We start from the raw sequence: 22,972 nt of genomic DNA, 5'->3' as shown, positions 1-22,972 counted from the left end.
TTATACTGTCACTATTTGTATAGTTTAACCTTGTTATACTGTCACTATTTGTAGTTTAACCTTGTTATACTGTCACTATTTGTATAGTTTAACCTTGTTATACTGTCATTATTTGTATAGTTTAACCTTGTTATACTGTCACTATTTGTATAGTTTAACCTTGTTATACTGTCACTATTTGTATAGTTTAACCTTGTTATACGCCACTATTTGTATAGTTTAACCTTGTTATACTGTCACTATTTGTATAGTTTAACCTTGTTATACGCCACTATTTGTATAGTTTAACCTTGTTATACTGTCACTATTTGTATAGTTTAACGTTGTTATACTGTCACTATTTGTATAGTTTAACCTTGTTATACTGTCACTATTTGTATAGTTTAACCTTGTTATACGCCACTATTTGTAGTTTAACCTTGTTATACTGTCACTATTTGTATAGTTTAACCTTGTTATACTGTCACTATTTGTATAGTTTAACCTTGTTATACTGTCACTATTTGTATAGTTTAACCTTGTTATACTGTCACTATTTGTATAGTTTAACCTTGTTATACTGTCACTATTTGTAGTTTAACCTTGTTATACTGTCACTATTTGTATAGTTTAACCTTGTTATACTGTCACTATTTGTATAGTTTAACCTTGTTATACGCCACTATTTGTATAGTTTAACCTTGTTATACTGTCACTATTTGTAGTTTAACCTTGTTATACGCCACTATTTGTATAGTTTAACCTTGTTATACTGCCACTATTTGTAGTTTAACCTTGTTATACGTCACTATTTGTAGTTTAACCTTGTTATACTGCCACTATTTGTATAGTTTAACCTTGTTATACTGTCACTATTTGTATAGTTTAAACTTGATACTGCCACTATTTGTATAGTTTAACCTTGTTATACTGTCACTATTTGTATAGTTTAACCTTGTTATACTGTCACTATTTGTATAGTTTAACCTTGTTATACTGTCACTATTTGTATAGTTTAACCTTGTTATACTGTCACTATTTGTATAGTGTAACCTTGTTATACTGTCACTATTTGTATATTTTAACCTTGTTATACTGTCACTATTTGTATAGTTTAAACTTGATACTGCCACTATTTGTATAGTTTAACCTTGTTATACTGTCACTATTTGTAGTTTAACCTTGTTATACGCCACTATTTGTATAGTTTAACCTTGTTATACTGTCACTATTTGTAGTTTAACATTGTTATACGTCACTATTTGTAGTTTAACCTTGTTATACTGCCACTATTTGTATAGTTTAACCTTGTTATACTGCCACTATTTGTATATTTTAACCTTGTTATACTGTCACTATTTGTATAGTTTAAACTTGATACTGCCACTATTTGTATAGTTTAACGTTGTTATACTGCCACTATTTGTATAGTTTAACCTTGTTATACTGCCACTATTTGTATAGTTTAACCTTGTTATACTGTCACTATTTGTAGTTTAACCTTGTTAAACGCCACTATTTGTATAGTTTAACCTTGTTATTCTGCAACTATTTGTATAGTTTAACCTTGTTATACTGTCACTATTTGTATAGTTTAACCTTGTTATACTGTCACTATTTGTAGTTTAACCTTGTTATACTGTCACTATTTGTATAGTTTAACCTTGTTATACTGTCACTATTTGTATAGTTTAACCTTGTTATACTGCCACTATTTGTATAGTTTAACCTTGTTATACTGTCACTATTTGTATAGTTTAACCTTGTTATACTGTCACTATTTGTAGTTTAACCTTGTTATACTGTCACTATTTGTATAGTTTAACCTTGTTATACTGTCACTATTTGTATAGTTTAACCTTGTTATACTGTCACTATTTGTATAGTTTAACCTTGTTATACTGCCACTATTTGTATAGTTTAACCTTGTTATACTGTCACTATTTGTATAGTTTAACCTTGTTATACTGTCACTATTTGTATAGTTTAACCTTGTTATACTGTCACTATTTGCATAGTTTAACCTTGTTATACTGCCACTATTTGTATAGTTTAACCTTGTTATACTGTCACTATTTGTATTGTTTAACCTTGTTATACTGCCACTATTTGTATAGTTTAACCTTGTTATGCTGCCATAATTTGAACAGTCAAGCCTAGTAGTACTGCCATCTTTTGGATAGTTAAACTTTGTGATGCTGCCATCATTTCTCCCGAGTTAAACCTCGTTATAACGCCATCGTTTCACCAATAAAACTTTGTTATACTGTCACTATTCGTATAGTTTAACCTTGTTATGCTGCCATAATTTGAACAGTCAAGCCTAGTAGTACTGCCACTATTTGTATAGCTAAACTTCCTTCCTGGCTATTTCCAATTCCAAACTGCTATTATTCGTCGTTTACACACAGGACCTCGCTTTAGAGACCAAAACATTTTTTACTCATTTTAGTGAATTAATGTTTAACCTGTACGAAGCGGCCATATCCTACAATTTTTAAAATTCCCCGTTATAGTTGATTAAAAAGAGGCAACGTGCGTTTATTGGACCACTTCATATTCCGCATTGTAGTGAAGTAAGGTCGAACCTGTAAAAACCGGTAAAGTGCATCATGGGATATCCCGTGTTATACACCAACACGTCATGACATCAATACGTCATCCATTGACTGTCAGCATTGTGGTGATTGCCTACCTTTGGGTAGGTAGTTAGCGTAATCAGGGTTGTGAGAAGAACTTCCGCATCTGCGCGGAAGTGTATGTTCATTGACCGGAAGATAATCATCGTCGTCATTTTTCTTCAGATCATTACAGTTATAATAGTCCTCATGTTTAACTGCTGTTTTTGTTGTCATCGACAAATAATCCTCATCTTGCGATTCATCCTGACTTCCACAGTCTATAGTATCATATTCATTGTCGCTGGCCTCATTGTACGTATCTGCGATCTGACCGTCAAGACCATCCATACAGCGACCGGAAGCGTCATGTGCAACCGGAAGTTGCTTATTATCCGTATTTGGTGAAGTTTTGTCACATTCTATGTTTGGTTTAGTTGAATCCTGTTTCTGCTGGAGTGATAATAAGTACGAATAGTTGTCTTGATGTAATGGTTTGTTATCATCGCCGTTTCCTGATAAATTATTTTCAACACAAATAGGTAGATAGTCGTCATTTTCCGATAAATTTGCCATAGGCAAATAATCCTCTTCTTGTTTACCATCCATGGGTAAATAAGCGTCGTTGTTCATGTAAAGGTCGTCTGCTATCAACACTGATCCCGACTCTGAAGCCATACTAGCGCTTCCACAATCTTTATTACTGTTGTTCCCACGACTTGGCGTCTGCAGGGGAACATGGGTCTGCCTTACAGGACGAGAATTACCGTCTGCTGTCTGAAGTGTATTGACGGGGGTACTTTCTGGAGACATTGCCTCACACAAACCGTTTGTGTGGAGAAAAGAACGGAGATCTGCTGTAAGTTTTAATACCAGTACATCGTTGTTGTCTGCTATCTCGTTTTGACGCGCCAATGTCCCAGTATGGTCAATCAGGGTCGCTGTAGACAGAACCTGTAACGTACTAAACGCATCCCTCACGTGACGTCTGTATGCTGAATAAGACATAGTCCCCTTATGGTCCATCGACGTCATTGTTGGGCTGCAGTAAAACAAACCAATTTGAATAAAAATGCATTATCTGATTAAAAAAAAACTAGCATGCTAATCATGTTTGATCTGATTGAAATAGTGTTATCTATATCTTAATCATAACCGACAGTACAGAAAATGTAATATAAGTTTGACGAACGCTACCAATAACGGTCATCTAATATATAGTTAGCCTTCTAATGTGTATTTGCGTTTATCATTAGATCTAAAACAAATACATTCTCTATAATTATAAACCAGTTTGCTTCATATGATTAATTCACATAGCAGATGATATCAGGTAAACACAAAACAACGGAGATTAAGAATTACTCTGACGAGGGCGGAGAACATGTGCCGATGATGTCACATTGGACAGCTTGTTCAAATTTGACCAGGTAAACGTTATCAGCCCCTTCACTCTCGGTCTGGTTAGCAGCGTCCTCTGTCACTACTGGAATGTCTGTAAAATATAGCATTATAGGGTAAATGTTGTGAGAGTGCAGAAGGCAAATGGTTGAATCACTTACACGTAGAATGAGTGAAGGAGGGAGTGATGTTCGACACATTTACATGGAGAATGAGTGAAGGAGGGAGAGATGTTCGACACATTTACATGGAGAATGAGTGAAGGAGGGAGAGATGTTCGACACATTTACACGGAGAATGAGTGAAGGGGGTGCAGAGATGTTCGACACATTTACATGGAGAATGAGTGAAGGAGGGAGAGATGTTCGACACATTTACATGGAGAATGAGTGAAGGAGGGAGTGATGTTCGACACATTTACATGGAGAATGAGTGAAGGAGGGAGAGATGTTCGACACATTTACATGGAGAATGAGTGAAGGAGGGAGAGATGTTCGACACATTTACATGGAGAATGAGTGAAGGAGGGAGAGATGTTCGACACATTTACACGGAGAATGAGTGAAGGGGGGTGCAGAGATGTTCGACACATTTACATGGAGAATGAGTGAAGGAGGGAGAGATGTTCGACACATTTACATAGAGAATGAGTGAAGGAGGGAGAGATGTTCGACACATTTACATGGAGAATGAGTGAAGGGGGTGCAGAGATGTTCGACACATTTACATGGAGAATGAGTGAAGGAGGGAGAGATGTTCGACACATTTACATGGAGAATGAGTGAAGGAGGGAGAGATGTTCGACACATTTACATGGAGAATGAGTGAAGGAGGGAGAGATGTTCGACACATTTACACGGAGAATGAGTGAAGGAGGGAGAGATGTTCGACACATTTATATGGAGAATGAGTGAAGGAGGGAGAGATGGTCGACACATTTACATGGAGAATGAGTGAAGGAGGGAGAGATGTTCGACACATTTACATGGAGAATGAGTGAAGGAGGGAGTGATGTTCGACACATTTACATGGAGAATGAGTGAAGGAGGGAGAGATGATCGACACATCAATATGGAGAATGAGAAAAGCACCAAGAGCGATGGGATTTGCGGAGAAAGAATGAAAACTTGCTGAAAAAATGTTCGAATACAGCATTTCCAAAATAATTTGAAAGTCTGTGAGCCCACATCGCTGAACTAACCAAGGCTCTGGAGAAGCTATACTTACCAAACTTTGAAATTCTGCAGTATACACCACTCTCTCCGTCACACGTTATAGGAGGGGACGTGGGTACCATCTTCTCCAAGGGTCTAGTGTTAAAGCCCTCGTCCCTATAGTAGTATTCCCGTGGTCGAGGGTCTGGGGGGAGTGGCGGACCAATCTCCGCGTCAGTAGTATCCCTACAAAGAGTAAAAATCCGTAATATTATAGGTAAGGGTCAATTAGCAAACTACGCGAGTGAGTGAGTGTGTGAGTGAGTGAGAAAAATCGACGACGGCGGTAGTGTAATGTGAATCACGTGATTAAAGTATCACAGGAAACTTTTTTAACCAACAGAAACTGGGGAGACATCGGAAGAAAAGGAAAGACAACAACAGGAACTGAGGAGACATCGGAAGAAAAGGAAAGACAACAACAGGAACTGAGGAGACATCGGAAGAAAAGGAAAGACAACAACAGGAACTGAGGAGACACCAAAACGAAAGATAAAACAGCAATAGAAACTGAAGAAACACTAAAACAGAAGGAAAGACAATAACAGGAAATGAGGAGACACCAAAACGAAAGGAAACCGCAACGACGACAAAGGGAACATTAGTAAAAAGACAAATAACATACCCTTTAGTCTGACAATTTTTGTAAACAAACATGATGAGTAGTCCAGCGATGAGGCCCATTGCACCTGCTCCAACGGAACCTAAAACATACGACATGAAATATTCAGCATACAATGTACTTAAATGTACTTAAATGTAAGTTTAGGTTTTAAATCTGAGTGTAAGGCGGAATTCTCAGTCGAGAGACGAAATCATCAAAAATATTAAATCTGAGTATAAGGCGAAGGCAAATCCTTTGGCTAGTTAATCCAGATTTTGAACAATGGGTGCTGGAGTATCGAGTCTCCGGACAATGTTGACTGGAGTATCGAGTCTCCGGACAATGATGACTGGAGTATCGAGTCTCCGGACAATGATGACTGGAGTATCGAGTCTCCGGACAATGATGACTGGAGTATCGAGTCTCCGCACAATGATGACTGGAGTATCGAGTCTCCGGACAATGATGACTGGAGCATCGAGTCTCCGGACAATGATGACTGGAGTATCGAGTCTCCGGACAATGATGACTGGAGCATCGAGTCTCCGGACAATGATGACTGGAGTATCGAGTCTCCGGACAATGATGACTGGAGTATCGAGTCTCCGGACAATGATGACTGGAATATTGAGTGTATACTTACACACGGCTACAATTACATTGTCGGCAGACATTGTGATACCAAGTTACATCTAAACCTGTAAAAGAGAGAAACTATTTCAGATTTGTTGAAGAGGAGATCCATTAAATAATTCGAAATATTACCACAATTCTAGTGTAAGCAATCTTCTACTTGTGTGATTTTTGTCTCTTGTATCTACATCAAATCCTGTTGTTCCATTTTCACTAATGCGATTTTCCGGCTACCGAGCTACCTCTGACCGAGTATAGTCCCATTTCCCAGTCACCACTAATCGGGTTGTCCAATAATCTAGTCACCACTAATCGGGTTGTCCCATTATCTAGTCACCACTAATCGGGTTGTCCAATAATCTAGTCACCACTAATCGGGTTGTCTCATTATCTAGTCATCACTAATCCGGTTGTCCCATTATCTAATCACCACTAATCCGGTTGTCCAATAATCTAGTCACCACTAATCCGGTTGTCCCATTATTTAGTCACCACTAATCGGGATGTCCCATTATCTAGTCATCACTAATCGGGTTGTCCCATTATCTAGTCACCACTAATCGGGTTGTCCAATAATCTAGTCACCACTAATCGGGTTGTCCAATAATCTAGTCACCACTAATCGGGTTGTCCCATTATCTAGTCACCACTAATCGGGTTGTCCCATTATCTAGTCACCACTAATCGGGTTGTCCCATTATCTAATCACCACTAATCGGGTTGTCCCATTATCTAATCACCACTAATCCGGTTGTCCAATAATCTAGTCACCACTAATCCGGTTGTCCCATTATTTAGTCACCACTAATCGGGATGTCCCATTATCTAGTCACCACTAATCGGGTTGTCCCATTATCTAGTCACCACTAATCGGGTTGTCCAATAATCTAGTCACCACTAATCGGGTTGTCCCATTATCTAGTCACCACTAATCTGGTTGTCCCATTATCTAGTCACCACTAATCGGGTTGTCCAATAATCTAGTCACCACTAATCGGGTTGTCCCATTATCTAGTCACCACTAATCGGATTGTCTCATTATCTAGTCACCACTAATCGGGTTGTCCAATAATCTAGTCACCACTAATCGGGTTGTCCCATTATCTAGTCACCACTAATCGGGTTGTCCAATAATCTAATCACCACTAATCGGGTTGTCCCATTATCTAGTCACCACTAATCGGGTTGTCCAATAATCTAGTCACCACTAATCGGGTTGTCCCATTATCTAGTCACCACTAATCGGGTTGTCCAATAATCTAGTCACCACTAATCTGGTTGTCCCATTATCTAGTCACCACTAATCGGGTTGTCCAATAATCTAGTCACCACTAATCGGGTTGTCCCATTATCTAGTCACCACTAATCGGGTTGTCTCATTATCTAGTCACCACTAATCGGGTTGTCCCATTATCTAGTCATCACTAATCGGATTGTCTCATTATCTAGTCATCACTAATCGGGTTGTCCAATAATCTAGTCACCACTAATCTGGTTGTCCCATTATCTAGTCACCACTAATCGGGTTGTCTCATTATCTAGTCACCACTAATCGGGTTGTCCCATTATCTAGTCACCACTAATCCGGTTGTCTCATTATCTAGTCACCACTAATCGGGTTGTCCCATTATCTAGTCACCACTAATCTGGTTGTCCAATAATCTAGTCACCACTAATCGGGTTGTCCAATAATCTAGTCACCACTAATCGGGATGTCCAATAATCTAGTCACCACTAATCGGGTTGTCCAATAATCTAGTCACCACTAATCGGGTTGTCCCATTATCTAGTCACCACTAATCGGGTTGTCCAATAATCTAGTCACCACTAATCGGGTTGTCCAATAATCTAGTCACCACTAATCGGGTTGTCCCATTATCTAGTCACCACTAATCGGGTTGTCCCATTATCTAGTCACCACTAATCCGGTTGTCTCATTATCTAGTCACCACTAATCGGGTTGTCTCATTATCTAGTCACCACTAATCGGGTTGTCCCATTATCTAGTCACCACTAATTGGGTTGTCTCATTATCTAGTCATCACTAATCGGGTTGTCCCATTATCTAGTCACCACTAATCGGGTTGTCCAATAATCTAGTCACCACTAATCGGGTTGTCCAATAATCTAATCACCACTAATCCGGTTGTCCCATTATCTAATCACCACTAATCCGGTTGTCCAATAATCTAGTCACCACTAATCCGGTTGTCCCATTATTTAGTCACCACTAATCGGGATGTCCCATTATCTAGTCACCACTAATCGGGTTGTCTCATTATCTAGTCACCACTAATCGGGTTGTCCAATAATCTAGTCACCACTAATCGGGTTGTCCCATTATCTAGTCACCACTAATCTGGTTGTCCCATTATCTAGTCACCACTAATCGGGTTGTCCAATAATCTAGTCACCACTAATCGGGTTGTCCCATTATCTAGTCACCACTAATCGGATTGTCTCATTATCTAGTCACCACTAATCGGGTTGTCCAATAATCTAGTCACCACTAATCGGGTTGTCCCATTATCTAGTCATCACTAATCGGATTGTCTCATTATCTAGTCATCACTAATCGGGTTGTCCAATAATCTAGTCACCACTAATCTGGTTGTCCCATTATCTAGTCACCACTAATCGGGTTGTCTCATTATCTAGTCACCACTAATCGGGTTGTCCCATTATCTAGTCACCACTAATCTGGTTGTCCAATAATCTAGTCACCACTAATCGGGTTGTCCAATAATCTAGTCACCACTAATCGGGATGTCCAATAATCTAGTCACCACTAATCGGGTTGTCCAATAATCTAGTCACCACTAATCGGGTTGTCCCATTATCTAGTCACCACTAATCGGGTTGTCCAATAATCTAGTCACCACTAATCGGGTTGTCCCATTATCTAGTCACCACTAATCTGGTTGTCCAATAATCTAGTCACCACTAATCGGGTTGTCCAATAATCTAGTCACCACTAATCGGATTGTTTCATTATCTAGTCACCACTAATCGGGTTGTCCAATAATCTAGTAACCACTAATCGGATTGTCTCGCTATCAAGTCACCACTAATCTGATTGTCCCACGATCAAGTCACCACTAATCTGATTGTCTCACTATCTAGTCACCACTAATCGGGTTGTCCCACTATCCAATCACCACTAATCGGGTTGTCCCATTATCTAGTTATCACTAATCGGGTTGTCCCATTATCTAGTCACCACTAATCGGGTTGTCTCATTATCTAATCACCAATAATCTTATTGTCAAATTATCCAGTCATTACTAATCTGGTTTTACCAGTATCAAGTCACAAGTACCCAACATGTATACCCCATCTGTATACACTACAAGTACCCCACAAACCTTATATACACTACAAGTACCCCACAAACCTCATCTGTATACACTACAAGTACCCCACAAACCTTATCTGTATACACTACAAGTATATCACAAACCTTATATACACTACAAGTATCCCATAAACCTTATATACACTACAAGTATCCCACAAACCTTATATACACTACAAGTATATCATACGCCTTATATGTATACACTACAAGTATCCCACAAACCTTATATACACTACAAGTACCCCACAAACCTTATATACACTACAAGTACCCCACAAACCTTATATACACTACAAGTATCCCACAAACCTTATATACACTACAAGTATCCCACAAACCTCATATACACTACAAGTACCCCACAAACCTTATATACACTACAAGTATCCCACAAACCTTATCTGTATACACTACAAGTATCTCACAAACCTTATATACACTACAAGTATATCATAAACCTTATATACACTACAAGTATCCCACAAACCTTATCTGTATACACTACAAGTATCCCACAAACCTTATCTGTATACACTACAAGTATCCCACAAACCTTATATACACTACAAGTATCCCACAAACCTTATATACACTACAAGTATCCCACAAACCTTATCTGTATACACTACAAGTATCCCACAAACCTTATCTGTATACACTACAAGTATCCCACAAACCTTATATACACTACAAGTATCCCACAAACCTTATATACACTACAAGTATCCCACAAACCTTATATACACTACAAGTACCCCACAAACCTTATATACACTACAAGTACAAAATGTACCCCACAAACCTTATATACACTACAAGTACAAAATGTACCCCACAAACCTTATATACACTACAAGTACAAAATGTACCCCACAAACCTTATATACACTACAAGTATCCCATAAACCTTATATACACTACAAGTATCCCATAAACCTTATATACACTACAAGTATCCCACAAACCTTATATACACTACAAGTACCCCACAAACCTTATATACACTACAAGTACCCCACAAACCTTATCTGTATACACTACAAGTACCCCACAAACCTTATATACACTACAAGTATCCCATAAACCTTATATACACTACAAGTATCCCACAAACCTTATATACACTACAAGTATATCATAAGCCTTATATGTATACACTACAAGTATCCCACAAACCTTATATACACTACAAGTACCCCACAAACCTTATATACACTACAAGTATCCCACAAACCTTATATACACCACAAGTATCATAAGCCTTATATGTATACACTACAAGTATCCCACAAACCTTATATACACTACAAGTATCCCACAAACCTTATATACACTACAAGTACCCCACAAACCTTATATACACTACAAGTATATCATAAGCCTTATATGTATACACTACAAGTATCCCACAAACCTTATATACACTACAAGTACCCCACAAACCTTATATACACTACAAGTATCCCACAAACCTTATATACACCACAAGTATCATAAGCCTTATATGTATACACTACAAGTATCCCACAAACCTTATATACACTACAAGTATCCCACAAACCTTATCTGTATACACTACAAGTATCCCACAAACCTTATCTGTATACACTACAAGTATCCCACAAACCTTATATACACTACAAGTACCCCACAAACCTTATATACACTACAAGTACCCCACAAACCTTATATACACTACAAGTACCCCACAAACCTTATATACAATACAAGTATCCCACAAACCTTATATACACTACAAGTATCCCACAAACCTTATATACACTACAAGTACCCCACAAACCTTATATACACTACAAGTATCCCACAAACCTTATATACACTACAAGTACCCCACAAACCTTATCCGTATACACTACAAGTACAAAATGTACCCCACAAACCTTATATACACTACAAGTACAAAATGTACCCCACAAACCTTATATACACTACAAGTATCCCATAAACCTTATATACACTACAAGTATCCCATAAACCTTATATACACTACAAGTATCCCACAAACCTTATATACACTACAAGTACCCCACAAACCTTATATACACTACAAGTACCCCACAAACCTTATATACACTACAAGTACCCCACAAACCTTATCTGTATACACTACAAGTACCCCACAAACCTTATATACACTACAAGTATCCCATAAACCTTATATACACTACAAGTATCCCACAAACCTTATATACACTACAAGTATATCATAAGCCTTATATGTATACACTACAAGTATCCCACAAACCTTATATACACTACAAGTATCCCACAAACCTTATATACACTACAAGTATCCCACAAACCTTATATACACTACAAGTATATCATAAGCCTTATATGTATACACTACAAGTACCCCACAAACCTTATATACACTACAAGTATCCCATAAACCTTATATATACTACAAGTATCCCACAAACCTTATATACACTACAAGTATATCATAAGCCTTATATGTATACACTACAAGTATCCCACAAACCTTATATACACTACAAGTACCCCACAAACCTTATATACACTACAAGTACCCCACAAACCTTATATACACTACAAGTACCCCACAAACCTTATATACACTACAAGTATCCCACAAACCTTATATACACTACAAGTACCCCACAAACCTTATCTGTATACACTACAAGTATCCCACAAACCTTATATACACTACAAGTATATCATAAGCCTTATATGTATACACTACAAGTATCCCACAAACCTTATATACACTACAAGTACCCCACAAACCTTATATACACTACAAGTATCCCACAAACCTTATATACACCACAAGTATCATAAGCCTTATATGTATACACTACAAGTATCCCACAAACCTTATATACACTACAAGTATCCCACAAACCTTATATACACTACAAGTACCCCACAAACCTTATATACACTACAAGTATCCCACAAACCTTATATACACTACAAGTATCCCACAAACCTTATATACACTACAAGTACCCCACAAACCTTATCCGTATACACTACAAGTACAAAATGTACCCCACAAACCTTATATACACTACAAGTACAAAATGTACCCCACAAACCTTATATACACTACAAGTATCCCATAAACCTTATATACACTACAAGTATCCCATAAACCTTATATACACTACAAGTATCCCACAAACCTTATATACACTACAAGTACCCCACAAACCTTATATACACTACAAGTACCCCACAAACCTTATATACACTACAAGTACCCCACAAACCTTATATACACTACAAGTACCCCACAAACCTTATCTGTATACACTACAAGTACCCCACAAACCTTATATACACTACAAGTATCCCATAAACCTTATATACACTACAAGTATCCCACAAACCTTATATACACTACAAGTATATCATAAGCCTTATATGTATACACTACAAGTATCCCACAAACCTTATATACACTACAAGTACCCCACAAACCTTATATACACTACAAGTATCCCACAAACCTTATATACACTACAAGTATATCATAAGCCTTATATGTATACACTACAAGTACCCCACAAACCTTATATACACTACAAGTATCCCATAAACCTTATATATACTACAAGTATCCCACAAACCTTATATACACTACAAGTATATCATAAGCCTTATATGTATACACTACAAGTATCCCACAAACCTTATATACACTACAAGTACCCCACAAACCTTATATACACTACAAGTACCCCACAAACCTTATATACACTACAAGTACCCCACAAACCTTATATACACTACAAGTATCCCACAAACCTTATATACACTACAAGTACCCCACAAACCTTATCTGTATACACTACAAGTATCCCACAAACCTTATATACACTACAAGTATATCATAAGCCTTATATGTATACACTACAAGTATCCCACAAACCTTATATACACTACAAGTACCCCACAAACCTTATATACACTACAAGTATCCCACAAACCTTATATACACCACAAGTATCATAAGCCTTATATGTATACACTACAAGTATCCCACAAACCTTATATACACTACAAGTATCCCACAAACCTTATATACACTACAAGTACCCCACAAACCTTATATACACTACAAGTATCCCACAAACCTTATATACACTACAAGTATCCCACAAACCTTATATACACTACAAGTACCCCACAAACCTTATATACACTACAAGTACCCCACAAACCTTATCTGTATACACTACAAGTATCCCACAAACCTTATATACACTACAAGTATCCCACAAACCTTATATACACTACAAGTACCCCACAAACCTTATATACACTACAAGTACCCCACAAACCTTATCTGTATACACTACAAGTATCCCACAAACCTTATATACACTACAAGTATCCCACAAACCTTATATACACTACAAGTATCCCACAAACCTTATATACACTACAAGTATCCCACAAACCTTATATACACTACAAGTACCCCACAAACCTTATATACACTACAAGTATCATAAGCCTTATATGTATACACTACAAGTATCCCACAAACCTTATATACACTACAAGTATCCCACAAACCTTATATACACTACAAGTATCCCACAAACCTTATATACACTACAAGTACCCCACAAACCTTATATACACTACAAGTATCCCACAAACCTTATATACACTACAAGTACCCCACAAACCTTATATACACTACAAGTACCCCACAAACCTTATATACACTACAAGTATCCTATAAACCTTATATGTATTAGCGTAATATTATATTAAGATAATTTGTACATCTGTTACATTTTGTTACTTTACAGTGATAGTAAGATAATTTATGCATCTGATACATTGTGTTACTGTACAGTGATATTAAGATAATTTATACATCTGATACATTTTGTTACTTTACAGTGATATTAAGATAATTTATACATCTGATACATTTTGTTACTTTACAGTGATAGTAAGATAATTTATACATCTGATACATTTTGTTACTGTACAGTGATATTAAGATAATTTATACATCTGATACATTTTGTCACTGTACAGTGATATTAAGATAATTTATACATCTGATACATTTTGTTACTGTACAGAGATAGTACAATTTATACAAAATTAGCTACTGGATTCAGGCGAGAGGTTCGGTAGCCCGTACCGTATTCGGCTAACCTCGGTTCATTCCGGTTCTCGCTGGTTCCCACGGACTTTGTGACGGGGAGGGGGGCAATCGGTGACACAGACAAAAGGAATGTTTAGTTGTCTCTTGTCTAGTTTGACATGTAAACAATTGTAAGTGGACATTTGAAGTACAGATACTCCAAATGACACCAAAACGTATCTCACCAGAGACTGACCGCAGGGACACGGCACAGTAATCATGATAATAATATAACATTTTCATCAGAATGTGTTTTATCCCCTGTATTCGTTTGTTATTAATCTCGTGTGTAAAAGTGTATTTGTGAAACAATGAAATTATGAACGGAAATCGGAAATAGGAGATATTAGATTGGAGTTTTTTTATACTTCGTTGCCGTTGTGTAGAAACCCTGTGTTCTTTTTCGTTTATGACAACACTAATCTGATATATATCGACATCAATATCAATACTGCATAGAAATATGATTTTTCTCCTTTTTAAACAATAGATTTACATATCATAATTAATGAATGTTCAATGTTAGCCTGTCGGGCTGACTCTGGGCTGTTTTACGTAAAGTCCAAATTGAATGATGTTTCAATTTACGCATGTAAGATTAATATAATATTGTCAGCAAATGCGGAAATGTGCCGTAAATTATTTTGTTTTCTAGTTATTACTTGCAAAAAAGGCACTTTGGTTAAAATATCTCCAAATAATGAATGAAGTCAGGTAGGTGAAAACCTCGCCTCGTGCCAATGAATTGTTAAAATTGTTTAATCTATGATTATGAACGATAAAAATGTGTTTTATTTGATTGCTAAATCTAAATTTTGGCGAGAATTATCAGAGTAACGTAGTCTTCTTGATTAAGGGGAATGAAGTTAAATATATATCTTGTAGATACATAAATGTATATTTTCATCCGTTTTACGGACTACATGTAGGATGGAACTATTTCCTCCTTTTGATATTACGCCAATAGGTAACAGGTACGGTGTAGCGTGTACTTTGCAAGTCCGTGAGAGTTGCAAGTTCCGCTTCCGGTACTTGTAAGTTACACGGAGGGGACACCGGTCGCCGTGAGAGTTGCAAGAACCGTGAGAGTTGCAAGTCAGAACAGTTTGTCATTGAAACAGGTCACGAGTTGTGTGTTTTACGTTATTAAACATGTTTACCGATATTGCACAGTTACTAAACTTCAATGGCTGCAATACAGGATTACTCATAACATTTTAACTACCAATTCAAGACTGTTTAAGGCAAGACTAGTTATCAATCCCTTATGCAACCTATGTAACTTTGAAAGAGAATCAGTCAGTCATGTTCTATGGGAATGCCAAGAAGTTCAAAAACTCCTACAGACACTAGAATCTCTTTTTGATGCATTGTTTATTCCCTTTTCTATCAATAAACAATCCTTTCTGTTATGAATTAGCTCAAGTGTTCGAGTTGATAATGAAATAATTTTGATAATTAAACACTACAATACATTTATACATAACACGATGCCTGCATAGTTCTCTGAATATCAATACTTTAGTAAAAACTATACAAAGTCATTATTCTGTGCAAAAATATATTTCAAATAGCAAAAATAACACTTTAAGACTAAAATTTATGAATGAATGGAGAAAATGGGAAAATCTTATTAAACTTGAAATCTAATCCTGACTATGTGCTGACAATAACACCTGTACACTGTAATTCGGATAAGAATGAATTCATCATCCCATGGCCTCCCTCTATCTCTCTCTGCTTTATCCCTTTCCTTTTTTTTGTCTCCTTTTTTTAATTTTTGATAAGTGAATTATATATAAGTCAAAATAGCAAGTAGACTATTAAATGCAAGTATGTGTGAATATGCATGAGTATGTGTGTGAGGTTGTGTGTTAGTGCATGTGTTTGTGTGTGTGTGTGTGCAAGGTTGTTAGTTAGTGCACATTTAAGTAATTTTGAATGTGTATACGTATGATATTGTTTTGAATGTGTATGTATGTTTTGTGTGTATATGCTAGATCTAAATGGTGCAGTCAGTGTGGAGCCTGGTCAATGGTGCCGATGACTCAGTTGATGTGGCAAGAGTTGATATGACCAACACAGAAGCTGAGCCCTCGACAGGATTGATCAGGCTACCAGGAAACTGAATATGTATGTGTGTGTGGGATGGATGTATGTTTATCAGAATATGTATACAGGTATAGGAGTATGTTTGGTTTGTATGTATTTATCCTTGTAGTTAAATTGATGTTGATGATGAGTATGATGATGATGATTATGGTTATATGATGATTAGTATGATGATGATTAGTATGATGATGATGATGACTATATATACATGATGATGATATCATGATGAGATTGTGATGATGACTAATGATGATTATGGATGATGTTGTGATGGTTATGAGTATGATGATTATGATGGTAATGATTCGTAGGATGATTAATATGACTATGATTATGATGATGAGATTATGATGAAGATGACTATGATGATGATGATATCATGATGAGATTATGATGAAGACTGATGATGATGATGATGATGATGATGATGATGATGATGATGATGATGTTGATGATGAGTATGTTGATCATGATGATTAGTAAGATGATGATTATTATTATGATGATGATTTTAATGTTTAAGTAGGATGATGAGACTATGATGATGAAAAATATAGGTTATGATGACAGTGAAGATGATATTATGATTATGATGATAGAAAACCATACATATTGGAATCGATGTGTGTTTGTGTTTGTGTGTGTGATTCTTATGTATTTATGTATTAAAAATGTCTTGAAAAATAAAATAAATATAAAAAAAAATCCTCTTAACAAAATTAGCATTTCCATCAAGTCTTACACATACAAAAGTGGATTTGAAATGCTCGGACATGATATTTAGATACAGTCTCTGTCATTCAGGTGACAGAACATGCTTCTTTTGCTCATGAGGTAGAGCCGTGGCTTATCACACCGGTGACCCGGGTTCGATTCATGTCGGGTAACTCGGCAGGAAAGTGGCTTTCCATGTTATTTCACACATGTGTCAGAAAAAGGCATGTTGTTCAGTTTGGACAGAAAATAACACCAGATCGTCACAATGGGTCAAAACCACATGGTAGATATTTTCTGAATGAACCACTTTCCGTGAATTAATATAAGATAAAATGACACGTTTAAATAAGCTAAGTATAAAGTCATATTGTTCACAGATTAAATAATAGACAATACTGTCTGTATTGAAAAAGAGCACAAAAGCGAGTACATTTTGTGCTAGATTTCAATAGGTCTGACTAGACAATTACTAAGTAATATATCTAGTATTATAAATGAGGTAAATATTACACTTCAGAAGTGCTCAGATATGTGACTTTCCTTATTTTCTTGATCCTGCAGAAGGGTCATATTTTCCCAAATTTTGTTTTTTAATAGATTGTTTTCAGTAATGTTAATATTCATATACATGCGTGTCTATTGCAGAACAAAAAAAAAGGCAATTAGTTTGAGGCCTATTTGTTTGGTAAATTCACTGGCCTATACCTACAGTAACACTTTTATATAATGGCATTACGATTCTTATAGGAGACGAGGGGTCAGAATGCCTGACCAAATGGCATTTATGGACGAATGAATCTTATCTGGTATTGTTTATAGAAAGGCCTGTAGCGGTAAATGTAGGATAATGTGTAGATTCATTCATCATTATACCATCTAGAGAATAAGAAACAAAAGATTGTTTTTTTTTTTACCTCGACAGCCCACGATGAAACTTGCCTTTTCTTTTCTCGTGAAATTCTCTTACAACTCACAAAAGAGCGCGATCCAGTTTTGTATACACTGTGGAAAATATAAACACTGGAATTAATAAGTGTCATCTCATCGATCCAGACTCTTTTTCGGTTGTTTGTGGTGATCGAGGGTTACACTTTTCAGGAGGTTCTATAAAAACACACCGCCATTGTCGTTCATATTTTGCAACAGGGCGTATGACAGTAACTGAGGAAGATCCTGGTTCAGGGACAGGGACAGCCGTGATGAAGCGCGTGACTTTGTCGTACAATGCAGGGAAGTATGAGTATGCACCAGCACCAGGAGTGTTTGTCGTCTACAAGAACATACTTAATGAAGGCCGTCAAATCATTGTCCCTATCGTTGATATACATGTATATACCACGGAAGTCATGTAATAAGTATATATAAGTATAAGTAGATCTATTTAAAGAACATACGGCTTGGACTTAAGTGACCTGAGAGTATAAGAAGTCAAGCTAGAAACACCGGTTACCACAGTCTTAGTTAGATATACCGGTTACCACGGCCTTAGTCAGATATACCGGTTACTATGGCCTTAGTCAGATATACCGGTTACCACAGTCTTAGTTAGATATACCGGTTACCACAGTCTTAGTTAGATATACCGGTTACCACGGCCTTAGTCAGATATACCGGTTACCACAGTCTTAGTTAGATATACCGGTTACCACAGTCTTAGTTAGATATACCGATTACCACAGTCTTAGTTAGATATACCGGTTACTATGGCCTTAGTCAGATATACCGGTTACCACAGTCTTAGTTAGATATACCGGTTACCACAGTCTTAGTTAGATATACCGGTTACCACGGCCTTAGTCAGATATACCGGTTACCACAGTCTTAGCTAGATATACCGATTACCACGGCCTTAGTCATATATACCGGTTACCACGGCCTTAGTCAGATATACCGGTTACCATGGCCTCAGTAAGATATACTGGTAACCAAGGCCTTAGTCATATATACCGGTTACCATGGCCTTAGTCATATATACTGGTTACCACGGCTTCAGTCAGATATACCGGTTACCACGGCCTCAGTCAGATATACTGGTTACCAAGGCCTCAGTCAGATATACCGGTTACCATGGCCTTAGTCATATATACTGGTTACCAAGGCCTCAGTCAGATATACCGGTTACCATGGCCTTAGTCATATATACTGGTTACCAAGGCCCAAGTCAGATATAAAGTTTACCATGGCCTTAGTCATATATACTGGTTACCACGGCCTCAGTCAGATATACCGGTTACCACGGCCTCAATCAGATATACCGGTTATCACGGCCTTAGTCAGATATACCGGTTACCACAGTCTTAGTTAGATATACCGGTTAACAGGGCCTTAGTCAGATATACCGGTTACCACGGCCTTAGTCAGATATACCGGTTACCACGGCCTTGGTCAGATATACCGGCTACCACGGCCTTAGTCAGATATACCGGTTACCAAGGCCTTAGTCAGATATACCGGTTACCATGGCCTTAGTAAGATATACCGGTTACCACGGCATTAGTCAGATATACCGGTTACCACGGTCCTAGTCAGATATATCGGTTAGAATGGCCTTAGTAAGATATACCGGTTACCACGGCCTTAGTCAGATATACCGGTTACCAAGGCCTTTGTCAGATAAATCGGGTACCACGACTTTTGTAAGACATACCGATTACCACGGCCTTAGTCAGATATACCGGTTACCACTGCCTCAGTCAGATATACCGATTATCGCGACCTTAGTCAGATATACCGGTTACCTCGGCCTTAGTCAGATATATCGGTTACCACGGCCTTAGTCAGACATACCAGTTATTCTGGCCCAAGTCAGACATACCAGTTATCGCGACCTTAGTCAGACATACAGGTTATCGCGACCTTAGTCCGATATACCGGTTATCGCGACCTTAGTCAGACATACAGGTTATCATGACCTTAGTCAGACATACCAGTTATCGCGACCTTAGTCAGACATACAGGTTATCATGACCTTAGTCAGACATACCAGTTATTCTGGCCCAAGTCAGACATACCAGTTATCGCGACCTTAGTCAGACATACCAGTTATCGCGACCTTAGTCAGACATACCAGTTATCGCGACCTTAGTCAGACATACAGGTTACTACGACCTTAGTCAGACATACAGGTTATCGCGACCTTAGTCAGATATACAGGTTATCGCGACCTTAGTCAGACATACAGGTTATCATGACCTTAGTCAGACATACCAGTTATTCTGGCCCAAGTCAGACATACCAGTTATCGCGACCTTAGTCAGACATACCAGTTATCGCGACCTTAGTCAGACATACCAGTTATCGCGACCTTAGTCAGACATACAGGTTACTACGACCTTAGTCAGACATACAGGTTATCGCGACCTTAGTCAGACATACCGGTTGTCGCGACCTTAGTCAGACATATACAATTATAGCCTTTTGATGAGGTCGATGCATGGTTTTATTAACCGAAGAAAAATTATCGACCGAGGACGAAGTCCGAGGTTGATAATTTTTCTTCGGTCAATAAAACCATGCATCGACCGAAATCTAAAGGCTATAACTGTTTTATTATTTTTCTTGGTTTTGTGTTCATCAAATAAACAATAAAACATTTCTTCAAATTTGAACATTTATTTCTGTCACAACAAAAGAATTTTCATTTCTGAAAAATGTTATAATTGATGGTTATGTTTTGACAACTGTTGAATACTGGTACAGGAATCTGGGGCAAATTTGCAACTGGCTTTGTATTGATGGAAAAGGAAGTTGATTGCTGAGAATTGGGGATATCTAGTAGTCTGATCATTTCATCTACACCATCATCATCTGATAATAGATCTTTCATTAGTACATCAGATAGATTTAAATGCCTTTACAGACTTCTTGAACTGCTCGCCTTTCATGATGTTAACCTCACGTGTCAATTCCAAGTGTCTTTGTATTCCGTGTCTGTATGATAAGAGAGTAGATTTTTTGTACAGTTCTCCGTTTTTGTTCCTCATTTCAAGATAAAAGTTAGCCAGGGCCTCATCTAGCTCGGAGATTTCATACGTTTCAAACTCCGCAGAAAGACTTTTACTTGTAAGGTATTCTCTAAATACTCGCACTGCCGTCGTGGTAACTCTTTTCGTGTTTGCCGCATCTGCATTGTTAAAGATTCTGTCTTTTTCATCCACTGACAGAGAAGCAAACCTGTCAGCCATTTCGACTCGTCTCGTCTGCGATTGTTTACAATCAAGATCACGCTAGACGCTTGACTGTTTATTTCAGTGCCCTTCTGAATCAAACGCTCAAATGACTAACATGCTCTGATGCTCTGCCGCGGTTTTTTCCCGATCTATTTATAGATGGATCGGTCAATCAACTTTTTCAATCAACTTTTATCGGTCGATCACTGTTTTAAGGATGGTCACGTGGGGTCTCAACGTCCAATGATATTGGCGCAAAAACTAACTAAAATAATAATACCGGTTATCGCGACCTTAGTCAGACATACAGGTTATCGCGACCTTAGTCAGATATACCGGTTATCGCGACCTTAGTCAGACATACCGGTTATCGCGACCTTAGTCAGATATACCGGTTATCACGACCTTAGTCAGATATACCGGTTATCACGACCTTAGTCAGACATACCGGTTATCGCGACCTTAGTCAGACATACCGGTTATCGCGACCTTAGTCAGATATACAGGTTATCGCGACCTTAGTCAGATATACCGGTTATGGCGACCTTAGTCAGATATACAGGTTATCGCGACCTTAGTCAGACATACAGGTTATCGCGACCTTAGTCAGATATACCGGTTATCGCGACCTTAGTCAGATATACAGGTTATCGCGACCTTAGTCAGACATACAGGTTATCGCGACCTTAGTCAGAAATACAGGTTATCGTGACCTTAGTCAGACATACAGGTTATCGCGACCTTAGTCAGATATACCGGTTACCACGGCCTTAGTCAGACATACCGGTTATGGCGACCTTAGTCAGATATACCGGTTATCGCGACCTTAGTCAGACATACAGGTTATCGCGACCTTAGTCAGACATACCGGTTATGGCGACCTTAGTCAGACATACAGGTTATCGCGACCTTAGTCAGACATACAGGTTATCGCGACCTTAGTCAGATATACAGGTTATCGCAACCTTAGGCAGACATACCGGTTATCGCGACCTTAGTCAGA

The 22,972-nt window shown here is 37.8% G+C and overlaps 1 protein-coding gene across 1 annotated transcript; it reads right to left on the bottom strand.

Moving 5' to 3' along the window:
* Window positions 1-2,311: 2,311 nt before the first annotated feature.
* LOC117326836 lies at window positions 2,312-19,068 on the bottom strand. The gene is made up of 6 exons (XM_033883607.1): window positions 18,715-19,068; window positions 6,460-6,514; window positions 5,838-5,916; window positions 5,226-5,398; window positions 3,963-4,092; window positions 2,312-3,639 (listed from the first exon to the last, which is right to left on the bottom strand). The coding sequence occupies exons 2-6, from the start codon at window positions 6,488-6,490 to the stop codon at window positions 2,652-2,654; spliced, it is 1,401 nt and encodes a 466-aa protein (XP_033739498.1). The 5' UTR covers window positions 6,491-6,514; window positions 18,715-19,068; the 3' UTR covers window positions 2,312-2,651.
* Between the last annotated feature and the right edge of the window lie 3,904 nt (window positions 19,069-22,972).

The sequence above is a fragment of the Pecten maximus genome, chromosome 5 (assembly GCF_902652985.1).
Source record: "Pecten maximus chromosome 5, xPecMax1.1, whole genome shotgun sequence".
NCBI lineage: Eukaryota > Metazoa > Mollusca > Bivalvia > Pectinida > Pectinidae > Pecten > Pecten maximus.
The sequence above is the reverse complement of the archived record's forward strand: the minus strand, read 5'-3'. Positions and strand labels throughout refer to the sequence as shown.